This window comes from Helicoverpa armigera, chromosome 2 (assembly GCF_030705265.1).
Source record: "Helicoverpa armigera isolate CAAS_96S chromosome 2, ASM3070526v1, whole genome shotgun sequence".
NCBI lineage: Eukaryota > Metazoa > Arthropoda > Insecta > Lepidoptera > Noctuidae > Helicoverpa > Helicoverpa armigera.
In genome coordinates this window covers 6,919,200-6,939,490 of record NC_087121.1, presented here as the reverse complement: position 1 = coordinate 6,939,490, position 20,291 = coordinate 6,919,200, and the positions used below count along the sequence as shown (strand labels likewise).

General features: G+C 36.0%; 1 protein-coding gene across 2 annotated transcripts; it reads left to right on the top strand.

Annotated features, from left to right (window-relative positions):
• Positions 1 to 3,326: 3,326 nt before the first annotated feature.
• Positions 3,327 to 18,964, top strand: LOC110376783 (class A basic helix-loop-helix protein 15). 2 transcript variants are annotated; one of them, XM_021335378.3, is made up of 5 exons: positions 3,327 to 3,621; positions 14,696 to 14,842; positions 15,853 to 16,079; positions 16,172 to 16,311; positions 16,557 to 18,964. In XM_021335378.3, exons 2-5 carry the CDS (start codon positions 14,704 to 14,706, stop codon positions 16,678 to 16,680), a joined length of 630 nt encoding a protein of 209 aa, XP_021191053.1. In that variant the 5' UTR covers positions 3,327 to 3,621; positions 14,696 to 14,703; the 3' UTR covers positions 16,681 to 18,964. The 2 variants fall into 2 exon arrangements, with proteins under 2 accessions (XP_021191053.1, XP_021191061.1); XM_021335386.3 differs by having other exon boundaries at positions 3,329 to 3,617.
• The last annotated feature ends 1,327 nt before the right edge of the window (positions 18,965 to 20,291 follow it).

Genomic DNA, 20,291 nt, shown 5'->3' with positions numbered 1-20,291 from the left:
TGTATGCTTGCGTGTGTCCGCTGCTGATAAAGCCAGTAATCTGAAAGATTATCTAAACTGAAATACGAATATACTAATATTCATTATAGACGTATTCGCGAGGTGCCTCGGTATTTTGTTTTAATTTTCCTGTTTTTATGAGTAAAGGAAATAACTGCTAATATGCGTGAACGATAAGGTTTTGTACAGTCTCAAGTCTGTCTTCCAAAAAACCACGGTAGACATAGATAAAACATTGGGGAGACTTGTATTACAAGTAAAATTGAAGCTTCAGAAGATAGAGAACAGTATACTACTGAAAACCTATTCTTGAATAATTGAAAACAATCAACAGGTATTCAAAAACATCCCGCAATACCAAGACCTCATACCTATTCGAGTCATTAGGAATCAAACGAAGCTTAGAACAGCGAAACCTACATCAGCGAAACTTACATCCTACTTAGGCAAGAAATGTAATGTCAATTGTCTCTACTTTATAAGCAGCATTCTGATATGTATTGTATGTACTTTAATATCAAACAACCAATAAATGTTAAGTGACGATACACTAACAAAGACGTTGATAAAAATATAGGTCATCTCATCCTAACACTTATAACCAAGGTAATTGCCTTTACCATTAGAATGATATTACTTATAACTACGTAAGTGTTTATTGTATATTTCCAGGGTTCCTCACCATTAAAGGAAACCTATCAGCTTTCCTTCATTAAACTTTTTAACAAGCACGCGTGGATATTCATATCTTCAATAATCTCCATGGTCGACGCAGAGAATCACTTGCACCTGCAATTATTGTTATATCTATGTTTATCCATCAAGAAACTTGATTTTTCATTGGAATTAAGTACAAGAAAAGTTCTAAACTTTATGTCATTTTTTTCCTAGAAAAGAACAATGTGATGATTTCACTCTTCCGTCCAAGTTTCGGATACGTGATAGCATTATGATATTTTTTTTTTCATACGAATTTTAGATTTGTCAAAGCTGTTCTGTTGGTCTGAGTAATTATTTAGGCGTTACGTTAGTCTCAATTTATTGATGACTTTTTAAATGAAAATAATGGAGAAAGAGCATCAAATAGTACGGAACCTTTACAGTTTAGTAATCTGTGCCTTTACAGCGTTGATAAGCGCGACCAACTGGCACTTGATCGCTTTTTTCTATTCGTGGATAAGCATTGGCTTTTACATTTAATCTACTGATATATTATTATAATAGATAAGGTGTTGCCTACGTAAAATCACATAGTGCACTTAGTGCATGCAGGTAACTGGCCACCAATGAAAGCATAGATCTTTAAAACCTTTATATATTAAATGGTCAGGCAAAGGTAATATGGTACCTATAGAGGTGTATAAGAATAGAGTATAATTGATATAATACATAATATTAATTTCGGTCGGATCTAAAACCTAGGCTTACATGTATTGTACCTATCTAGGTACATTTTGAAATTGTACAGCTTAGTCCAAGCTATGGTCTAGACTCCTAGACTAGACAACTGCGTGGTCTACACTTTCTTTTTTAGACGGATTCCAAAACTGGTTTTTTTCTAAGTCGGCGCACTGTTCCTAATTTTGAAAATACTTCAAAAAAGGAGGAGGTTCTCCATTCGACCCTATGTTCTTTTATGTAAGAAAAGTACCTTAAGATATTTGTTACCTACTCGAGGCATCGGAAAGTAGGTAGGTAGATTTTTTATTATTTGTATTAAATTGTAAATGCAGCTGCAATTCGATCGTTACGACATGATAGTCGAAGATAACCGTTGTCAAGCACAGTGGGGTATTGTGCGGAAAGTATAAGTCGATTGAGTAATATTGCCAGGGGTCGTAAAACGTGGTTGTTCGCGTCGCGTGGCGGCCGACGGTATGGCGAGTCTTGTGGGTTGGCAACCCCTGCCCGACACTTGTTGCTAGGCCGTCTCCACCAACAGTTCAACAGGTTGACAACTATCTCGAAACAAAAGAGAAATGAACTTAGTCGAAATTACGTACTTATTTGGCTTTAAGGCCTGAGCACAATTTTAGAGTTGCCACTAACGATTATTTTGTTGCTTTATCAGGCTTATCAGTTAGTATTAATGTTGTTCAATATACTTAATTATATTTGTGATTATGTATTGAAAACATTACCTATCTGGCTATCGTTATCAAGTTAGCGCATTAGGTAATTTTGGTTGTAACTTTCTTAATCGAATGTATTGTTTATTGCATGGTCTTGGCAACCATAACATTTGATGTCCTTGCCATTGAAATTTATTTAGTCTCATTCTACATGATAACGTCATTATATTAAATTCTCTTCCTGAGAAATTATATAGTCATTAACGAAAGACTCAAAGACCATTTCCATTTCTGAAAGGCATATAGGAACTCAACTTTTCAAGAGCCTTCAACCAATCGACTCCAAATAAATAGAAATTAGATTGTAGGAATTCAGACACGTACATGTTTTAGATTCCTTCACCCTCACAAGTTCCATCACCTATCATAAAGTCTACTGAAATTAATTTCCTAAAGTTTTTCAATTTCCAATAAGATGCAAGCAAATAATGCACCTTGCGACTATGCGCGCCCTCTGTCGCACGCAAGTCGAATCAAGAGGCGTATCGAAGCAATATTAATATCAACATTTTAATAAAGCAAACCTAAGCTAGATTAGCTACGAGCGAATATACCTACTCGTAAAAAATACTAACTCGAAATAATTGAAACTACTAATTGTAGTCAGTTGTAGTTAGATATGGTTACTTTAGGCCGTTTAATTTATTCAGAAGTATTTTTTTCATACTCGTGCGTCAAAACCTGATTCTTTAAAATCTCTTAATTAGTTATAGTACCTTATCAACTTAGGTATGTATGTACTTAATTGTAGGTAATAGGTAAGTATGTATCTAACTGTGTACATACAAGAAAATATGATAGTGACAATTGAGCAATATTTATGAGTAAAAAGTAAATTCCTATAATATAACATGTTGCCTGGAGAAAGGTCAGACGTGACGCAGTTCATCTCTGAATTCGATATAGGTGCTGCCTATATCGTTTCATGGAAATTGCAAGCGTTATTAAAAATCAATAACTGTTGTATGTGTGTGTGGCACAATATTTGTTGCAGTGTTGGGTGTAATATGGCATAAACACATAGCAACTAAGCTTTATTACCACTTAATGCTTTTACGTAGCTCGACTATGTAATAGCTAGGATTAATTGTTGGAGAGCTTTTTCTACTGATCATAATAAACTTTGTATTGTATAATGAGGCTACATTTAGAAGTGATGTGGGTGTTCTGAGAGGCAGGGACTCCAGGAGTGCGTCGGGAGCCGTGTGCTGGGGTGGAGAGTGGCGCGTGGAGCTCGCGCGTCAGCCTCCGCGGCGCGAGCTCGCAGTTCGCAGTACCCGCTCCACTCCGCGCCGAGTAGCCGCCGCGAGTGCAGGCCCGCGACCCTCGCGACTACCTCGCCACTCACTCGAACCGAATTCACCGCGCACGATTACACGGAAACTATCACTTTCGCTCCAGATGACAATCAAGTTTCAACTATGATAACAGTGTGAATTTATTAGTGTGCACCGTCCGGCTCTACCACCACGGCAGCATCGCAAGGTAGGTGAGTTTATTTGATCTATACTTCCATGGTCAGAATCAAAATCGAGTCTACGTGTCAGTTCCGAATGCTAAGTGAAAGGCAAACTCTTTGTTAAATTACGTGGATAGGTTGACAACGAGTTCTATAGAGCATCTCGAAAAGCACTCAGGTACTTTCAATCAATGCAACAGGATATTAATTAAAAATCATTAGCTGTTAATTGTTAGTAAAGCCAAAGTGCGTGTTTATAATGTGTGTTGAATAAATCAAGCTTCCTTCATGAATTACAGGCTGATTTTTATTACATTCGCGAATTACGTTATCTGCTAACTTTAAGGTATCATTTTGATCATTTAGCAATGACCTACATACAGAACAGATACATGCATTATTGCCATTTTTGTCCTTGATATTTTACATGTTAGAAGACAGCACGTACATTTCCCTTTTAATATACGGGTACACAAAGTAAAATGCACTGTTATTTACACACGAGTATAGACTGACTTTTAAATTACTAGTTGTACAATCTTAATACATGACTATGTATCTACAATTATACATAATGAATTTAAGTAGAATCATGTTTATTGTAGGTATATTCAGTACGAAATTGCAACGTGTTACAATTATTGATTGTTTGTTTGTATTTTTATATAGCTCGCACATTCTGTACACACTCAGCATATATTAAATATTAAAAATACTCCTCTGCCCTCCGGGTATCATCCATATAAAAACGATTGTCCAATAAATTAAATTGCACCTGAAACTACTGTATAAAACAAAACGTTCAGTAAGTTGTGGCAATATACTTTTATCTGTTCAGTTTTATGACAATGTACGTTGTAAATCAACACACCAATGTGATATTTACACGCTTTAATATTATTATCCAATTTGTCCGTCTGTTAATAAGATAAAGAAACAAAAACAATATTTTAATTACTATAGAGTGCGTATTATGTGCATGCCCCTAACTACTATGTAAGAGTGAATAAGTGTCGTTATCTAAGTTACGTGGGTATTGCATTTCAGTGCATCGACGTTTACATAATTATCACACGTTTATTACCTACTAAAACTATCAGGTCTACGAACGCAAAACTACATACATATTTTTAAATGGTTTCATTTTAAAAACTGTAAACAAAACGTATTGATAAACATGATCAAAAATCTTCAACTTAGCAGATATCGCTTTCATATCAGACGTTATAAAACTAATCGTTGAGTAGATATGCTTTATTATAATTAAAGTATAACGGAAAATCCATAAATTATACGATTCATAAGTCCTCCAAAATAAGATTAGGAGACAAGGTTCTTTAGTAAATATGTAATTATTTATTTGCGTACTTTTACAGTTCATGTTTTGTTTGAGAATTTCCGTGGTACCTAGGTATTGATTTTCATAGGTGCCTACGTAGTTGCGGAAAGCCCTTAGCAAAGTCTTTATAATAAGGTGTACGCTACAGTCTTCTCAACTCTCGTGCAGTAAAATCTTTGTATCTAAAAGTTATGTGTTTGATTATATGGTGTGCGTCACGTTTAGCTACTACGTGGATCCGTGCTGCCTACATTGCATAGAACATACCGTTGTACGTACATACCTTCGATAAAAGTGAGAGTAACACGTAGTGGCGTTTAAGCATGTCCTTCACATAACATTAAAAACTATTACACGAAACAATCTGATTAGATTAATAGAATGTGAAAGAGGAATCAATAAAGATAATACTGTTTTATAATGTCCTAATAGAGACAGTAGACTTTACTTACAAACTGTCGATCTACACTGTTGGTTTTTATTTTAAGAATTGCAAAATCTTAAAGTATTTTCCCTGTGTTTTCCCCCTGGAAAACCCTATAACACTAGAATAGACAATAGCCAGAAAATTCAATCAGAGCACATACCTATTAAATACTTGTGTACAAAAGGGTTATGTAATAGAATGACTCTAACATAATCATAAGCCCGTAGCCGTACTGCAAACGTGGGCTTCCCCTAGCCCTAATTAGTTTATTTGCGTTGTCTATTGCTGATACAATATCCTCAAACTACAATAGATTGTGGTTTTTACAATGCCAAGAACAATCCTCCGTTTCCAATTTCATAAGTACAATATTGTTATACAAATTGTACGCTTGTACAGGTGCATTCAGCCACCCTTTCTGTTGACATAATCCCTTGATCACTTCTTACGGCACAAACGGGAAGTGAATGGAAATTGATGGGCGACTGCACTGGTATCGGTGCCTTAAGATAAGTTATTACGACAACCATTCATTATAATTTAAATTCCATTAATCTATGAAAAGTAGACGCTGCCGTACTTATCTTGCACTCGATTAGTTGTAACGAATTGTAAATACTTATAAGAGAATTTAGCTTCTGAACGCATTTTTAATGGTATATATATATTTATTTGATTTGAAGGTTCTTTTCACATTTTCATTGCAATTCGTATGCGTGTAGATTCTTAAATGTTGTTTTGATTTCAAAATTTCCGCTTCGACACGTTAAATTATTCGAGCATGTACATTTTAATAAACTGATAAACCTCCTGGTAGCTAGGTCGTAGTTACGTAGCTGGCAGCCTGATTCTGTTAAGAAATTTTTAATGTCCTCCGTTGATGATTGCCACTTCCAATCCCACTGATAAATAAGCAATCGCCTCTTACGTAAAGAAATAGAGTAATCTATTAAGCATTAGACATAGTTGAGACCGAACAGCAGTAAAAAATCTAGTCACTATGCACTTTGCATTTTTAGCTCAACAGGTTATGGATATAAATGTTGTTATTGCAAGCGCTATCGATGTTATTTATTTGGACATGCTTCTAGTTATTAGATTTCTATGCTTACCTGTTGCTTTGCTTATGGTTTCCTATGAAATATAAGTGATTAACGAGAGCGGTATGAGTGAGATCTTTATCTGAATATTTATTAAGTAACTTAGTACTTTGTTGGCTTATTCTCTAAAACCAATGAATCGTTAAAAATACCTAGGTGTGATATATTTTAAGTTTGTACATACATATCAACATGGCTGGCAGCGCGCGCATTGTAGTTGAATTAATTAAGTTAATCCCGAGTATTGTATTGTACGCTACAAATGACATTGATTTCCGAACATCACATATTATGTAATGCTCATCATTATCGCACATTTCACTGGACTATTGATGATTTTCAGCATTCCCAGATTAACATTAAGAATTTGTAGGGGCTCATAAATCAATATGAAGATGAGTGCCATGAGGTAGCATACGTTACAGAGAGAACCAGTCTCAGACCTACTGAAAACTTTGACTGGAAACATGCTTTTCTTAGGAAAAAAAATTGCCAACCATCGGGTCAACTGACGGCCGACCTTTTGCGACAACATTAAGTAAGGAAGAGTCCAATAAGATATACAGATTATGTGTTAAGTTATGCTCACTATTTCTTTCTAAACTCACCACGTCTATAAATTATTGCGTTATTTGACTAATAAACACTTCACACGCCAAATTACCTGTTGTTTAATACGAGGAAGAATTTTATCAAATCCAAGATCGAATGCGCGATCATATTGTATAATGCAATTGCAATGTACTCGTGAAAGTACCGCCGACACTGTATTTTTGCAATGTGCTTTTAGTATCAGCTATTATTTACTTATATAACTGACTACCTGACTTCACCGGACAATGCCGGTTAATAATGACCGTTACAAAGTTGTGCTACTTTAAAAGGAGAAGACTAAACATTTCTCTAACTCCAAGAGCCGTCAGGAGTGTATACTTATATCCTGCTACGCGATTCGTTGCATTTCATAATACATACACACCTGCTGATGTTTTACTCTACTTTCTAATACTCTCTACATTAAGCTATTCGAGTAGTGTGCGTCAAACCTCGTTTTTGATACAATGAATACATTATTTAAATCTTACTGAATTGTTTATTTATCATATTCTATGTATGCAATATATAACCACATTGATATGATGCGGTGACTGCAAAAGTTTATTTAATTAATTATTATCAAGACGACTTACGTATTATCACTGCAACGGTAAGACATATAAATACTATCTTTTAACGACCGTTTACTGCCTAATTTTAGTAACTAACTGCATTATCACACGAATTTCGATTAAAATGTAGATAATGTTTTTGCTTTTATTCTACGACCAACTGTACCGAGACAAAGGCGCTTAAAATTAGGCTTCTTATAATAAGTATAATAAAGATGACGCCTTGCTCTATAGAAAGTGATGTTCTTAATCGAACGAATAAAAACTCTAAACTCGAAAGAGGCTCTGCGGGGAGGACGGCAATGTTAGCGAAAGTGGTACCTTCACTTTCAGCTCACCAACTTATTTGTATGTAAGTAACTAACATTATTTACAATTGCCTGCCACAGGCTGTTACTGCAGGCAGTAGACTACCGCAAAAAGGTAAAACCTCCTAGCTCATTTCAACTGTAATTCCCTGATGAATCTGTCTAGTTGTACCGAGGTACCGATCTATAAATAGATCCTCTGAGATTATTTTTTACTGTGGTACGTAAACAGTGGGCGTAGCGAAGCAAACTTCTGCTTAACCTTTTCAACATTGTAGGCGTGACAGTTTTGTATGGACTAGGTTTAATTAAGGTTATATTCTTTGATTAAAGAACAAGCACTTACTAATGTAGGGCTATATTGTAGTAGGTACGCAAAGCTCTGGACAACGCTGACCTCAAACTGTAATTAAGCTTTCATTGTATCGTATTGTGTCTAAATTCTATTGACACATTTTCACGCCCAGATTTCATCTAGGTACTAATAAGTCAAGTGGGGTAATTGTTCCGTATTCTAGGGATCTGTTTGACTAAGTATATCTATGTGGCGTTGACAAAGGCCAAGAACATTAATAAGACCTGTAAAACCATAATTTATGTAACGTAAAGCTTATTGTTTAGTATTAATGACGACCGTCATACAATAAGCCGGGTTTAAAAAATGAGGCCTAATAACATACGCTTGTAGCTTAAGAAATAAATATTTTGAAAATATGTATATGTTTTGCAACAATAAAACGAATTATCCTTGTAGCTCCTATTCCATCTGGATTCGCAATATTCCCTGAACTAGAATCCAATCTTAGACCGCTGATAAGATCTCACTAGACGGAGGCAACAAACAATTACTAACGACGCCTAGGCTTATTGGAATTGTAACTCAATTGTAGCTGACCATTTCTGCGCAGCTTATTATTTATTTCTTAGTGACATAAATAAATATCGATTAGGTCCATCAGTGGTTTTCCCAAAAAAAACGAATCAATCGTTACAAAATTATTAAATCCGTATTGTTTAGTTATGAGGATAAAAGTTTTATAAATCCAGTAGACAGACAGATCCCGCGTGGTGTTGTCATAATTTGATGTTGGTTTCAAAATAGGTACTGTAATTTAATTTTATTACGATTATCCTATATACACACACATACACATATGCAGGTGAGGATGGGATAAAAATAAGATAACTTATCGACAGCATATACCATTTATTGTATATTTTATATCTTGCCTAACTTTAGCAGCAAAACTCCTGATGAGGTTTTTCTTTCCAAAATTTTATAGTTAATACAAAGTTTTTTTTTAAAGAACCTCATTCAATTTTGACTCATGAAGTTTTTTATAACAGAGGAATAAATACACTGAATATGATATAACAATTGATCATCCTGGATGTAGGCCTATAATACCTACAATTATTTTTTTTGCCTTTGATTTATTGTTTTGAATAAAATGAAATTAAAACTGACGTGTTATTTATGTGTCCTCAATTTGTACTAAGATACTTTTATTACATCAAACTTTCATGATTTCATGTTTTATAAGGTATTCTTGAGGCTTTCCTAGAAAACAAACCAAAATAGTAAACAAGAATGATATCCCTATCTTGAACGTGCATCTAAAATTAAAAGTGGGCGTGTTAAGCCTGTAATATGTATATCAGGCAAATGATAACACTGATACAGGAATACCCTAACATTAACTTTGAAAACGATTTGTTTTTCCTTATGCTAAAGTGATGATGATTAGAAGTACTTTTTTATATGTATCAAGTGTTTTTATACACAGACTGAAAAAAGTAACAATCGACTTTAGATGCATTTATCTGCATAAAACAGTATTGCAATCACGATTTGTCTATCTAACTTAGTCAATAAATTTTAATCACGATCATTAAAATCTATCGGACGCGTCACACTTTAAATCAATAAAATTATTCAACACTTAACGTGTTACGGCTATAATTAAATAAACACGTTATTGTCAAAGAAGTTGAAAATAACCACTCAATGTAAATATTTTCAGCGGAAGTACCCACTGCTTATCTAATCACTTGCTGAAAACTGTTAGGTACCTACACCTATAGTATAGTATATAGAAGCTAAAACAAAGATAAAAAACCCACTTCCTCAGAATAGTGTGAGAAACAATGTACATGAACGATATATTTGCACTTATAAAACGTTTACTTTAAAATAATAATACACGGTCTAAACTACATAAAATCAATTGATTGAAAATCTTTTATATTTACTTTTAACCTTGTAACTAAAAGGCCAGACTTTAATTGCGATCACAATAAAATTACTTCGATTGTTTAATGTTTAACCAGCTGATCAGTCGACATTCAAAACAGCTTACGTACACTCGAATCAAAAACACGATAATCCACGTACTTACTTTGTATTGTAGGTAGGTATATCGCGTAAGTACACTGATTAGGCGACTTGCAAAAATAATGCCTATGCTTTTTAAATTGTGAGATTATCAAAACAATTTTTCATGCACATTCGTTTTATTTTATAATTTTCCCTGCATCTGACGACTCCTTTAGACACTCTCTTAGCTCAGACTTTTCACCCTACAGGAACAAGTTTCGGAATATTAATCTGTGTGCGGCCTCGAGTGTTTCTAATCAGGTAATAACAATTTACAAATCAAAGCATAACGCTATGTAGGTAATGGCGTTTGCAAGGAAACCGTTTCAAACTAGTTTTAAAAACATTTAACATTGCATAATTTATATATTATATCTGCTTATTTCATTGATTTGCCAGGACTAGGAAAATATAGCGAAATGCTTAGTAGCTAGTTTGTAAGACAATGATGAAGAATTTATTGTTTTCTAAGATCTTTGCATAGATACCTACATATTAAAGTTGAATTGTTTTGCTGCATTCCATTTTCGCAATTAAACCATACAACAATTAACAAGAACGAACAATGCGAGGCTTGAAAATTGGAATTTTGACATACATAGAGTGGAATGCGCCCCCCGGTTGCCTTCTCATATAATTATGCAACTGCTCTAGTACAATAACAATGGTAACGATAAGCGTATGTGGGCTAACAGTAGTGGTAAGTGCGGTGAAAGTGTCCGAGCGGGGTCCGCGAAGGTCGCCACGCCGCTGGCCGCGGCGGAGCGGCGACCAGCGCGCACGCATCGCCCGCCGTCACTGACATTACCGATCTAAATGTCACGCAAATGTCAACGATTACTCGTGATTGTAGACTCATGCTTGACAATGTATACGACGGCGTAAATAAACCGCAACACGTGGACGCGGAAGCTGTTGCGTGCCTAAATGTGTGAAAGAAACCATTTTAGCTGAATTTACGAGCAATTATTGCAGCGTAAACTACTTGTACGTACTTGACGGGATAATCTATGTCTTGTACTTAATGTCGCTAAAAATAAATAAAAATACAAAATGCACAAAAAATAAAATAAATTATCCATTGGTATTAGAACAGGTGTAAGATTGATACAGGTGACGCAAATGGGTGATTGTAAATACATTAGTGTATTATGCTTGGGTTGAAACAATAAGAGTCTTTTAATCGCTATTATGTATTAAATGAGTGTGCGATAGATAACGAAAAGAACAAGTTTTTCTATTGCCCTTCAATGCAGGTTACTAATTGAAACTTTTCGTTGTGTTCCTCGTGTTATCCATTTAGCTACCTAACCTTCATGGTTTAAACAATTAAAAGGAGAAGTGTAATTAAGTTGTTTTGTAAAACACGTATTACTGTTATTATATAATGCGATGTTGCAAATGTGTGCATAATTGGTGTGGTTGATTCTGCGTGCACGTGCGGACTGCACGCGATAGTGCGGCGAACACACCGCGGTGTACTGAGCGAGAGAGAACCCTAACAAAACATCCGGATCTAGCCAATGTTGCATTTGTGACGTCATTTAATTATTGTTACAATTGTAACGACGGCCTTTTGACAATGGAGTATTATTGTGATTAATATAGTCCGTACTTAAATACATAGTACACAGAGGATTTGTAAATACTTCTACATGGTCTTATTTGTTTAAAGTTAGATTACATTAATGTTTGTTTCAAGTTAGAGGTCAATCAAATGAGAAATGACTCAAAAAATTATGTTCAATTTTAGATACATTTTGATAACTTATATTTAGATGTCTGCAACCAAATAATGAATACCTACCGGTTACCGATATCCACCAATTTCAATATAATACTAAAATTCATAATCAAAAAAACATCACTTACAATTTATGGAGCGGTCAATCACTATTTTAGAGTTTATATTTTTCATTGAACACCAATTAAGTATTAGAAACCAGTTTAAAGTGGAACGAGACTCATAGTTACCGGCGAGCGAAAACTGGCCACTCAATCTCGAAACCAGGGCTACGGGCGGGGTTCTTTAAATGCATAATTAAACACGTGCCTGCACTGCTCCATTCGCGGCATAAATTGAGTGAGAGTAGTCGTTCTAACTTATTGCTACAGTACCTATTACTAGATGTAGTCTAGAATTAATCGGTCGCTCCTACCATTCAGACCAAAGACGCGAGTAAGAATATTTTATCATATCTAAGTCTCTAATGAATATATTTTGGTACCTGTTACGTATCGAGTAAAATGAGGAAAGTTATACAAATAAATAAAAAGCGTAGACCTAAGCCGTTACGCCGTAGCCGCGTAGCATCCTGCGTAGCAAAGATGACGTGGCACAGAAAGCTTATGCATTACTTCGTACAATTTATGATCGCTTCAGAACTATGAATATTTTTGCAACTATAAATAATGAAACAGGTTGTAAATGCAAGTCTGAGTAATGCAGCCAGCTTTCTAGCTGTCAGAAATCAGCTTCTATATTTCTCAGGCATCATTTATTATTAATTTTGTGCAAATATTATGTGTGACTATTCAGGTTGGAAAATTGCCAATAATTTAACTTGCCGCCTATTGCTTTGGTTAATTAACCAGGTATTAAGTAAGTACATTATAAATGTAAATGATTTGGCCGGAATCTTGGCATAATTTAGAATTGACCGGTTAATTTGTAATTTTAATAACACAAACTAATTAGTTAGGCAAGTCCAGAGATCCTACGTATTAAACGTCCTCTCTAAGAAATAATGGGATCAATACGTTCACCTATAAAGCAAGAAGTGCAATTTAACTCAAAGATCAATCGATCATTACGTATGACTGTTGTTTAGCAACGAGCCGATCTAATAGCAACCTACCGTGTAGCGCCTTCTCTTTTTGTTTTGACCTATTGCTGTGAGCAAAGTAAAAAACAGATGAACATCTTGATTGGGCGCCGCTTCACAAAGACTTTTTAAGTAGCGTTTGCAACATAAGAAAAAAAGAATCCAGTTTGAACTATCGGACATGTCGAGTTAAATACTATTGCGAATTTAGAGTATCGTTAATCTAACACTAGCTTGTCATGAATCGTAAGACTAAAATGGTGCTTTCCATTAAGGCGTCGGTATATTGAGTAGGTATGTATGTGCTAGGTATATAAGCGTGTCATTTGTAGCGCGGCTGGGCGCCGCGTGGGCGCCGCGTCTGTCGCCGGCCACCGGCGGCGCCCAGCCCGCACCCCCACCGAGGAAAAGGGATACAGAAGCGCCATTCCAAATCATGACCATGTATACATAAATTGATAAGAAGTTGGTTCAAAAAAGTCGATGTTCCCTCTCGCATGAATAAGCGGTGACTCTTAAATTTTGACCTAAGTAGATATTATGATAATTTGGGGCCTTACGCCAGTAGCCAAAGGCGTCTAACTATATGGGCATAAGAAATCTTGGTTAGTATAGACATTACTAAGAGAGTTGTTACTTTCTTTTTCGGGTTCTATTTCGACTCCTTTTTAACAAACCTTTCTATAAGTGAAAATAACATATGAAAACGCATGAGGTTGTAGGTACAATCGAATGGCTCTTCTGTCCTCCACGCATTGTCCGGCGCCGTACCGTTTATTCCGTGTCGTGTACGACATCACATCACTGTCATTACGTTCAACTAGCTGCCCGCCCGACACCGCCCGACACTGCCTGACACTGCCTGACACCGGCTATTAACCGCTATTCAAATTTTACTACCAGACGTCATCAACTACGTCACAGATTGTTATCAAGTCGAGGGTTAGCCTTTTCATAGGGATTAAGTAGCGTAGGCTGATACTGTAGTACCTAGTGATAAGAAAGACATGTATGAATTTGATTCAGCCATTGCCCACAATCATTCAAAAAGAGAAACGTATCAAGTTAGTGGTACTTGTATGTATGCAATTTATATAACGTCTCCCTCGTGAGAAGTAACAAGTGGGTGTTGCGTATTGGTTTATTGGAGTGCTGCCAAAATTAGGTTCGTAAATTCTGCGGGTTCTGTTAGGAATAACTTATACCAAACCGTGAATTTTGTTGTTTTACTTAGATTTCTCTTAAGTAGGCCTACAACTTACAACTAGGGCTTGGTCCTGATAAGCTTAATTTGTAAGACGTAGTTGACACATAAAATGTAAATGAGTGTCTATTGATATATTCTGAAAACTTAAGTAATGGCTATAATTATTTTAAAACATACATGTTGAACTTAACCATGGTGTACTTGAATTAATTGAAAACCTTTTTTTACTCTATTTATTTTACGTAGACATTTAAATAATAGTGAATTAATTCAGTGCTATTACAGTCGAGGCCATATAACGTTAACACAAACCTCCTGAGCACCTGTGTAATCAAAAGTTTGCTTGTTTCAGATATAAAAATGCCCCAGTGGGCGAGTGCGGAAGGCGGCGGCTCCGAGGCTGAGTCCCCCGACCAGATGATGTGCTACTACGAAGACGAGACCTCAGAGTATTATGATAACAAACCTGATATTGCTGATAAGATTGAACAGGCTGGAGGTAAGACATTCTCAATGGTCGTCAGCAACTGTTACACGCAATCACAGCTAACACTATTTCTCTTTCTGATGAAATATTTTCTGCGGTTTCATTCGTCTCATCTCAAAATATCGAGAAGGTAGCCAGTTCCGAAACAACGCTATACTTACTCTGTGTCTCGAAATCAAAGTTTTTTGTTTAGCAAAAGTACCGCTATACCATGCACACGAGGAGCTAGGCGTATCACTGACACCGATACATTACGGGTGTATTTCGAGTCTCAACTAATGTATCGTTCCATTTTCGAATTTCAAATTCGTGATTGCGATATCCGCTACCGTCGCTCTGTGAAGCAAAATCTCTCCCGTTAGACCGCTCACTGTGAATTTCTAGCGAAACATGTTACTCTTAGCTATGCTCTTAGCAACAATGTCTAGGTATGTATATGGAAGGTATAAGCATGGCCGTGTAACTATGATTAAAGAAAATTAATCTACATGGATATTGAATTTTAATTTATTATTATAATACATACAACCGTTCGGTAAGCACGAAGCAGATAAGGGCATTACGAAAATCACCCGTAGCCGTGCGTACAAATCGATTAGTCTGCACTCGCGCTCTTACGCAAATAGTTTATCAAGCGTGCAGCGCCGTCACGTAATGCCCAAGTTTCGTACAGAGCAGCTGACTTGTTGCACAAATGTTTAAGTGTTCTCGCTTCGATATCGTGTCGCTGCCAGCTCTCTGGTTGCCAACGGTTCGTGACGGAGAATGTACTAATGTTCAATTGTTGAGCTGACTTATGCATTATGCATAAAACAGCTTATTTTTGATAAATCCACGTTTACGCTTTTACTTTCATTATTTCGTGGCTTATCTCTTTTTAATTAGAATTTGTGGCTAGAGTAGTCGACGTAGGTATTTTCAAAATGTATAACAAAGTAAATTGAATATGAATGCAATTTCGGTCACCTGTAGCTTATCTGTGCAATCTCTAGATAATCTAAACAGGTAAATTAACTTTTCAGATTTCTACGACAGCGGCAGTGGGAGTGATGAGCAGGTCGCTCGGCGCGTGTGTCGGCCGCGGCGGGCGGCTGCGGGCTCGTCGTCGTCGGCGGCCAGCAGCAGTGGCCCCGCGGGCCCCGGCCGCCGGCGACGCTGCGGCATCTCGGCTCGCGAGCGCAACCTGCGCCGCCTCGAGAGCAACGAACGAGAACGAATGAGGATGCACTCACTAAACAGAGCCTTTGAGGTAAACATCAATCAAAATCCAATCACAGCGACCTACTCCATATCCGTTATCAATAAGCATTTTGGCTTGACTTAGCTCATTTCGTGTTCTAGGATCTTCGGCGAGTCATACCCCACGTGAAGAAGGACAACAGGAGTTTATCAAAAATAGAAACACTCACCTTAGCCAAAAATTATGTAAAGGCCTTAACGAATGCAATTTGCACAATGAGGGGAGAAGGTCCACGATACCAGTAAGTACAATATTATTCTTTTTAATTTGCCTTTTTGATTTATTTTAAAAAAGTGGATATCTATTTTTATATAAATTCATTCAACACAGTGTTGGGCACGAGCCTCTTCTCATATAGGTAGAGAAGGAATCAGGTTTCCTCAAGATCTTTTCCTTCACTTTAATTTAATCAACTAATGAATAACGGTAGCTACTTATACCTACTTACTTTTTTCTAAAAGTGATATTCGTTTATTTCATTTTCAGATTCAACAGCGACGATGAAAACGTAGAGCCTGTATTCGTGTTAAATCGAGACCAGGAACAAAATAACAATGTGCCAAGTGACCAGGATCGAGAGGACAGCCCCGGCTCCCGAAGTTGCCTCTGACAAAGACGCACCAGTCCCCGCCTCGCTCTCCTCGTGTCCACCGCCAGCTCGCCAACTGTATTGACATGAACAAACACAGGAATTACATTCAAGCACACAGACCGCGGATTGACAGTCTGTGTGCCCTCTAATACCTATACCTATCTAATTGATGTTTCACTATAAGAACTACTATTTTACCGAGTTATTTTTTATGTCCAAGCATGTTTATTATCTTACACATATAATCGCTAAAAGTAAGAGAAGCTAACGACCCTCGTAGCCCTCGATCCATGTAATGATATGGTTTTCTGCATAGGTGTGAAGGATTTGCGCATAGGGGACTCAATTTAACATTGAAGAAGATATAAAAAGAGCGAGTAAAGCGATTAACTGATGTGTTACCGCCAGAGAAAAATATTTAAATAATGTTGAATCATTTTAAAAGAAGTATTATACGAGATAAAGCCACTATAAAAATATAGGTAGCAATGATATGCTTCGATACCTGTTAGAGCACACCCAAAGACCAATGGTACGAATTACTTGCTAGATGTTAATATTGTAATCGTTATTTAAGCATGTTATTAAAATGTCATTAAAAAATATATAAAAAAAAAACAAGATTGGCAGCTGTCGTGATAAGACGGATTTCTAAGCTGCTCATGTCTGTATCATACATTCCTATGATATGCATGAATAGTTATTATTTATTTTGAACGAAGAACTGAACTTCGTGCAACAAAATTGTTATTTTTGATACATCTAGGTGAAAGCAAAATAATTAGACAAGAGACAAAAGTACTTAATTGGCTGGTAACCACCTAGATATGTAAATAAAATAAGCTCTACTCTAAATAATCATTTGAAGAGCAAAGATCAAGAGAAACTGAATAATTGCCTACTTTAAATGTTTCGATCTCAAAGTTATTACATTAACAGAAAAAGTAAATGTCTTGGTAACAATTCAGAGTCTGTTTTAAATAGTATTTCCCTCTCATGGTGCCAAAATGACCGTTTTTATGCCAAACTAAAATAAAATGCTTTTATTTGAGACTGTCGGCAACAGCGGCTTATTTTTGTAAAACTTGTGTAACCTACTTTTTTGTTATGTTGCTGACTGTACTCAATTTACGTATGTCCACGTAGTTAACAATGCAATTACTATTATTAATGATTGTGTCTACAGGTAAACTGTCAATTCAACTTGCTAAGGTTTTTGATGAATGTAGTACCTATTGCCCGGTTTACACTTTGTTAAGTTAACACTGCAGGTGACTAGTGCAGGTGTTTAGTAATCAAGGTGTGAACGGAAGCGTAAAGTGATTAGTGTTAAGTGATACGTGCGATTAGTACTTATTGATTAGTGCGAGTGAATAGAATCAAGGTCTATTTTTGTTGTTAAGTGACTACCCCCTCTCAACTTTTCTACTACCCTCTCTCGCAATTTGCCTGTACTAATCAGTGTGTAAATAGGTACGTGTGTGTTAAGTGCGCAGTGTCAAGTTCAAAGCGAAAATGAAGTGGACGGAACAACATACTTTAAAATTCGTACAAGAATACATAAAGTTTTAATGCCTATACAATGTAAAGTGCGCAGAATTTAAAAACAAACAGTTGAGAGATGCGGCCCTATTGAAACTGAGTGAAGCGATGGGAATTCCCGATTTCAAAATTGAGTTCATTTTCTATATCAGATACCACAACAGATACAATCTCCAATTTGTCTCAATATTAGGCTCTGTTCATCTTCCATTTCTAGAGACACTATGCACAACGGACAGTACCACTATGAGCTTCTTCCTAAACACTGTGTAAACGGAGATGGAAAAGACTACTTAACACTTGAGACTTATCGCGTAAAGTTAACGCTTAACACTTATCACTTCACACTTCGCAAAGTGTAAACTATGTCGTAGTGATGTGTGCAACCATTTTCGTCTTACGTATCTACAATGTATTTAGAGAAAATGTCATAGAACGCGATCTATACGTTTTGAATATATTTTATCCAATGAAATCTCAACTTATAGTTACCTACCTACCTTTGAGTTTATTTAAGTTTAGTTTTTAATATAAATAGGTACATAATTGTTTAAGTACATATACCTACATTGAGAATGTTAGTATTATCATGGATGGACTACCAACATTCTTAGTTAAGCATTTTTACAGTCCTTGCGACTTTAACTATGATGTATCAAGTAGTTATAATTATAAAATGTGCAAATATTTTTTTTTGTATTTTATGCAAACAACTTGTGATTAAATTATATGACAATTATATCTGCGAGAACATTATATACACTTGGTTTATTTATTTTACCTATTGAGAACTCAGGTTACAGATTTCCGGGTGGGAGTGTGGAAATGTGGGATACCTACATGGTAGATTTCCATGAAAAGGCTCAAGGTCATAGCCAATAGCTCTTATAATACAGGGGCTCAATTCTGCTAATATTATAAGACCAATCGTATATTTCCAATTACATTTTATTGGTTTGCCATTGGTCTGTCATTTGGTCTATACCTACCTACGGTAGTTTGCTCCACAATCATATTGCAATCGTTCGTACCTAAATCATTTGCAGACAATATTGCAGAAAAGGATAAAAACGTTTATTTAAAAGAAAACGTAGGTAATTGAGTCGTGATTGAATTTACTTTGCTTAAGTAACGCAACTAGCCGCCATTGCTTAATTTTTTTAAACTAGCCCCATGTAGGTATCCCGGATATTAGGTTCATACATACTTAACAAGACTGAAACGAAACGAACCCCGCCTCAATGCCAGGACATAAATGTGAATTATAATCTATTTAACCTTTTCGATCGACCCGTGCAGCTTACGAGCCACAAGTCCCTCTGACTAAACGGTAAGTTAGGCTAACTTACTTTTGTCAGATATCATCACGAAGTCATTAGAATTCCAAAAGTGTGCGATTCACTGGTTTTATAGTTTGGAAAGGGCAATGATGTAGTGGTAGTAAACGATTGCATTTATTCGTATTCAAATTTATTGATGCCTAAGTAAGAGTTAATATTGAAAATTCACAATGGTTTTTAGCGACTAAAATATTTTTTAAACCACAATATTTTTATTATAACATTGCGCAATTTAATTGATCGTCTAGGTGGTGCCTAAGGAGGTCCGATTACCATATTATACAAAATTGACTTTTAGGGCTTATATTGAAGACTGCGCAATGATTTTTAGCGAACAACATTTTAATTGCTCAAAAGTATTATCTTATAATTGCGCAATTTATTATATTGACCGTCAAGGGAGCGCTTAAGAAATGCAATTTCAATGGGTGGGCTGCATTGGTTCAGTTGTCAGCCGCATGCATAAAGCTGGTCCTACACAATCGTCCAACAAGCTTGCTACAAATAGTGATCTGTGGTCTAACGCTCCAGCCAACACCCAACTCCCAACTTAGAACGGTGTAAAAAATTGATATTAGAAAAACAAATACTCTTGTCTTCACAGTAAATTATATGAAATTCTGCATTGAGATATAATATGTGTTTAAATAAAGTCACAATCGTATTTTATTTTCTCAAAATTCTTGATGTTGCTACTCAAAAAATGTTTAGTCGATTCCAACTTAGTGAAGTTTACTCGATTTTCTC

Bases quoted from the DNA above. Each gene is read 5' to 3' on its own strand.
- LOC110376783 (XM_021335378.3), top strand. From the start codon at position 14,704: ATGCCCCAGTGGGCGAGTGCGGAAGGCGGCGGCTCCGAGGCTGAGTCC. The intron at 14,843-15,852 runs GTAAGACATTCT...TTAACTTTTCAG, and splicing joins TAAGATTGAACAGGCTGGAG to ATTTCTACGACAGCGGCAGT. The intron at 16,080-16,171 runs GTAAACATCAAT...TTCGTGTTCTAG, and splicing joins CACTAAACAGAGCCTTTGAG to GATCTTCGGCGAGTCATACC.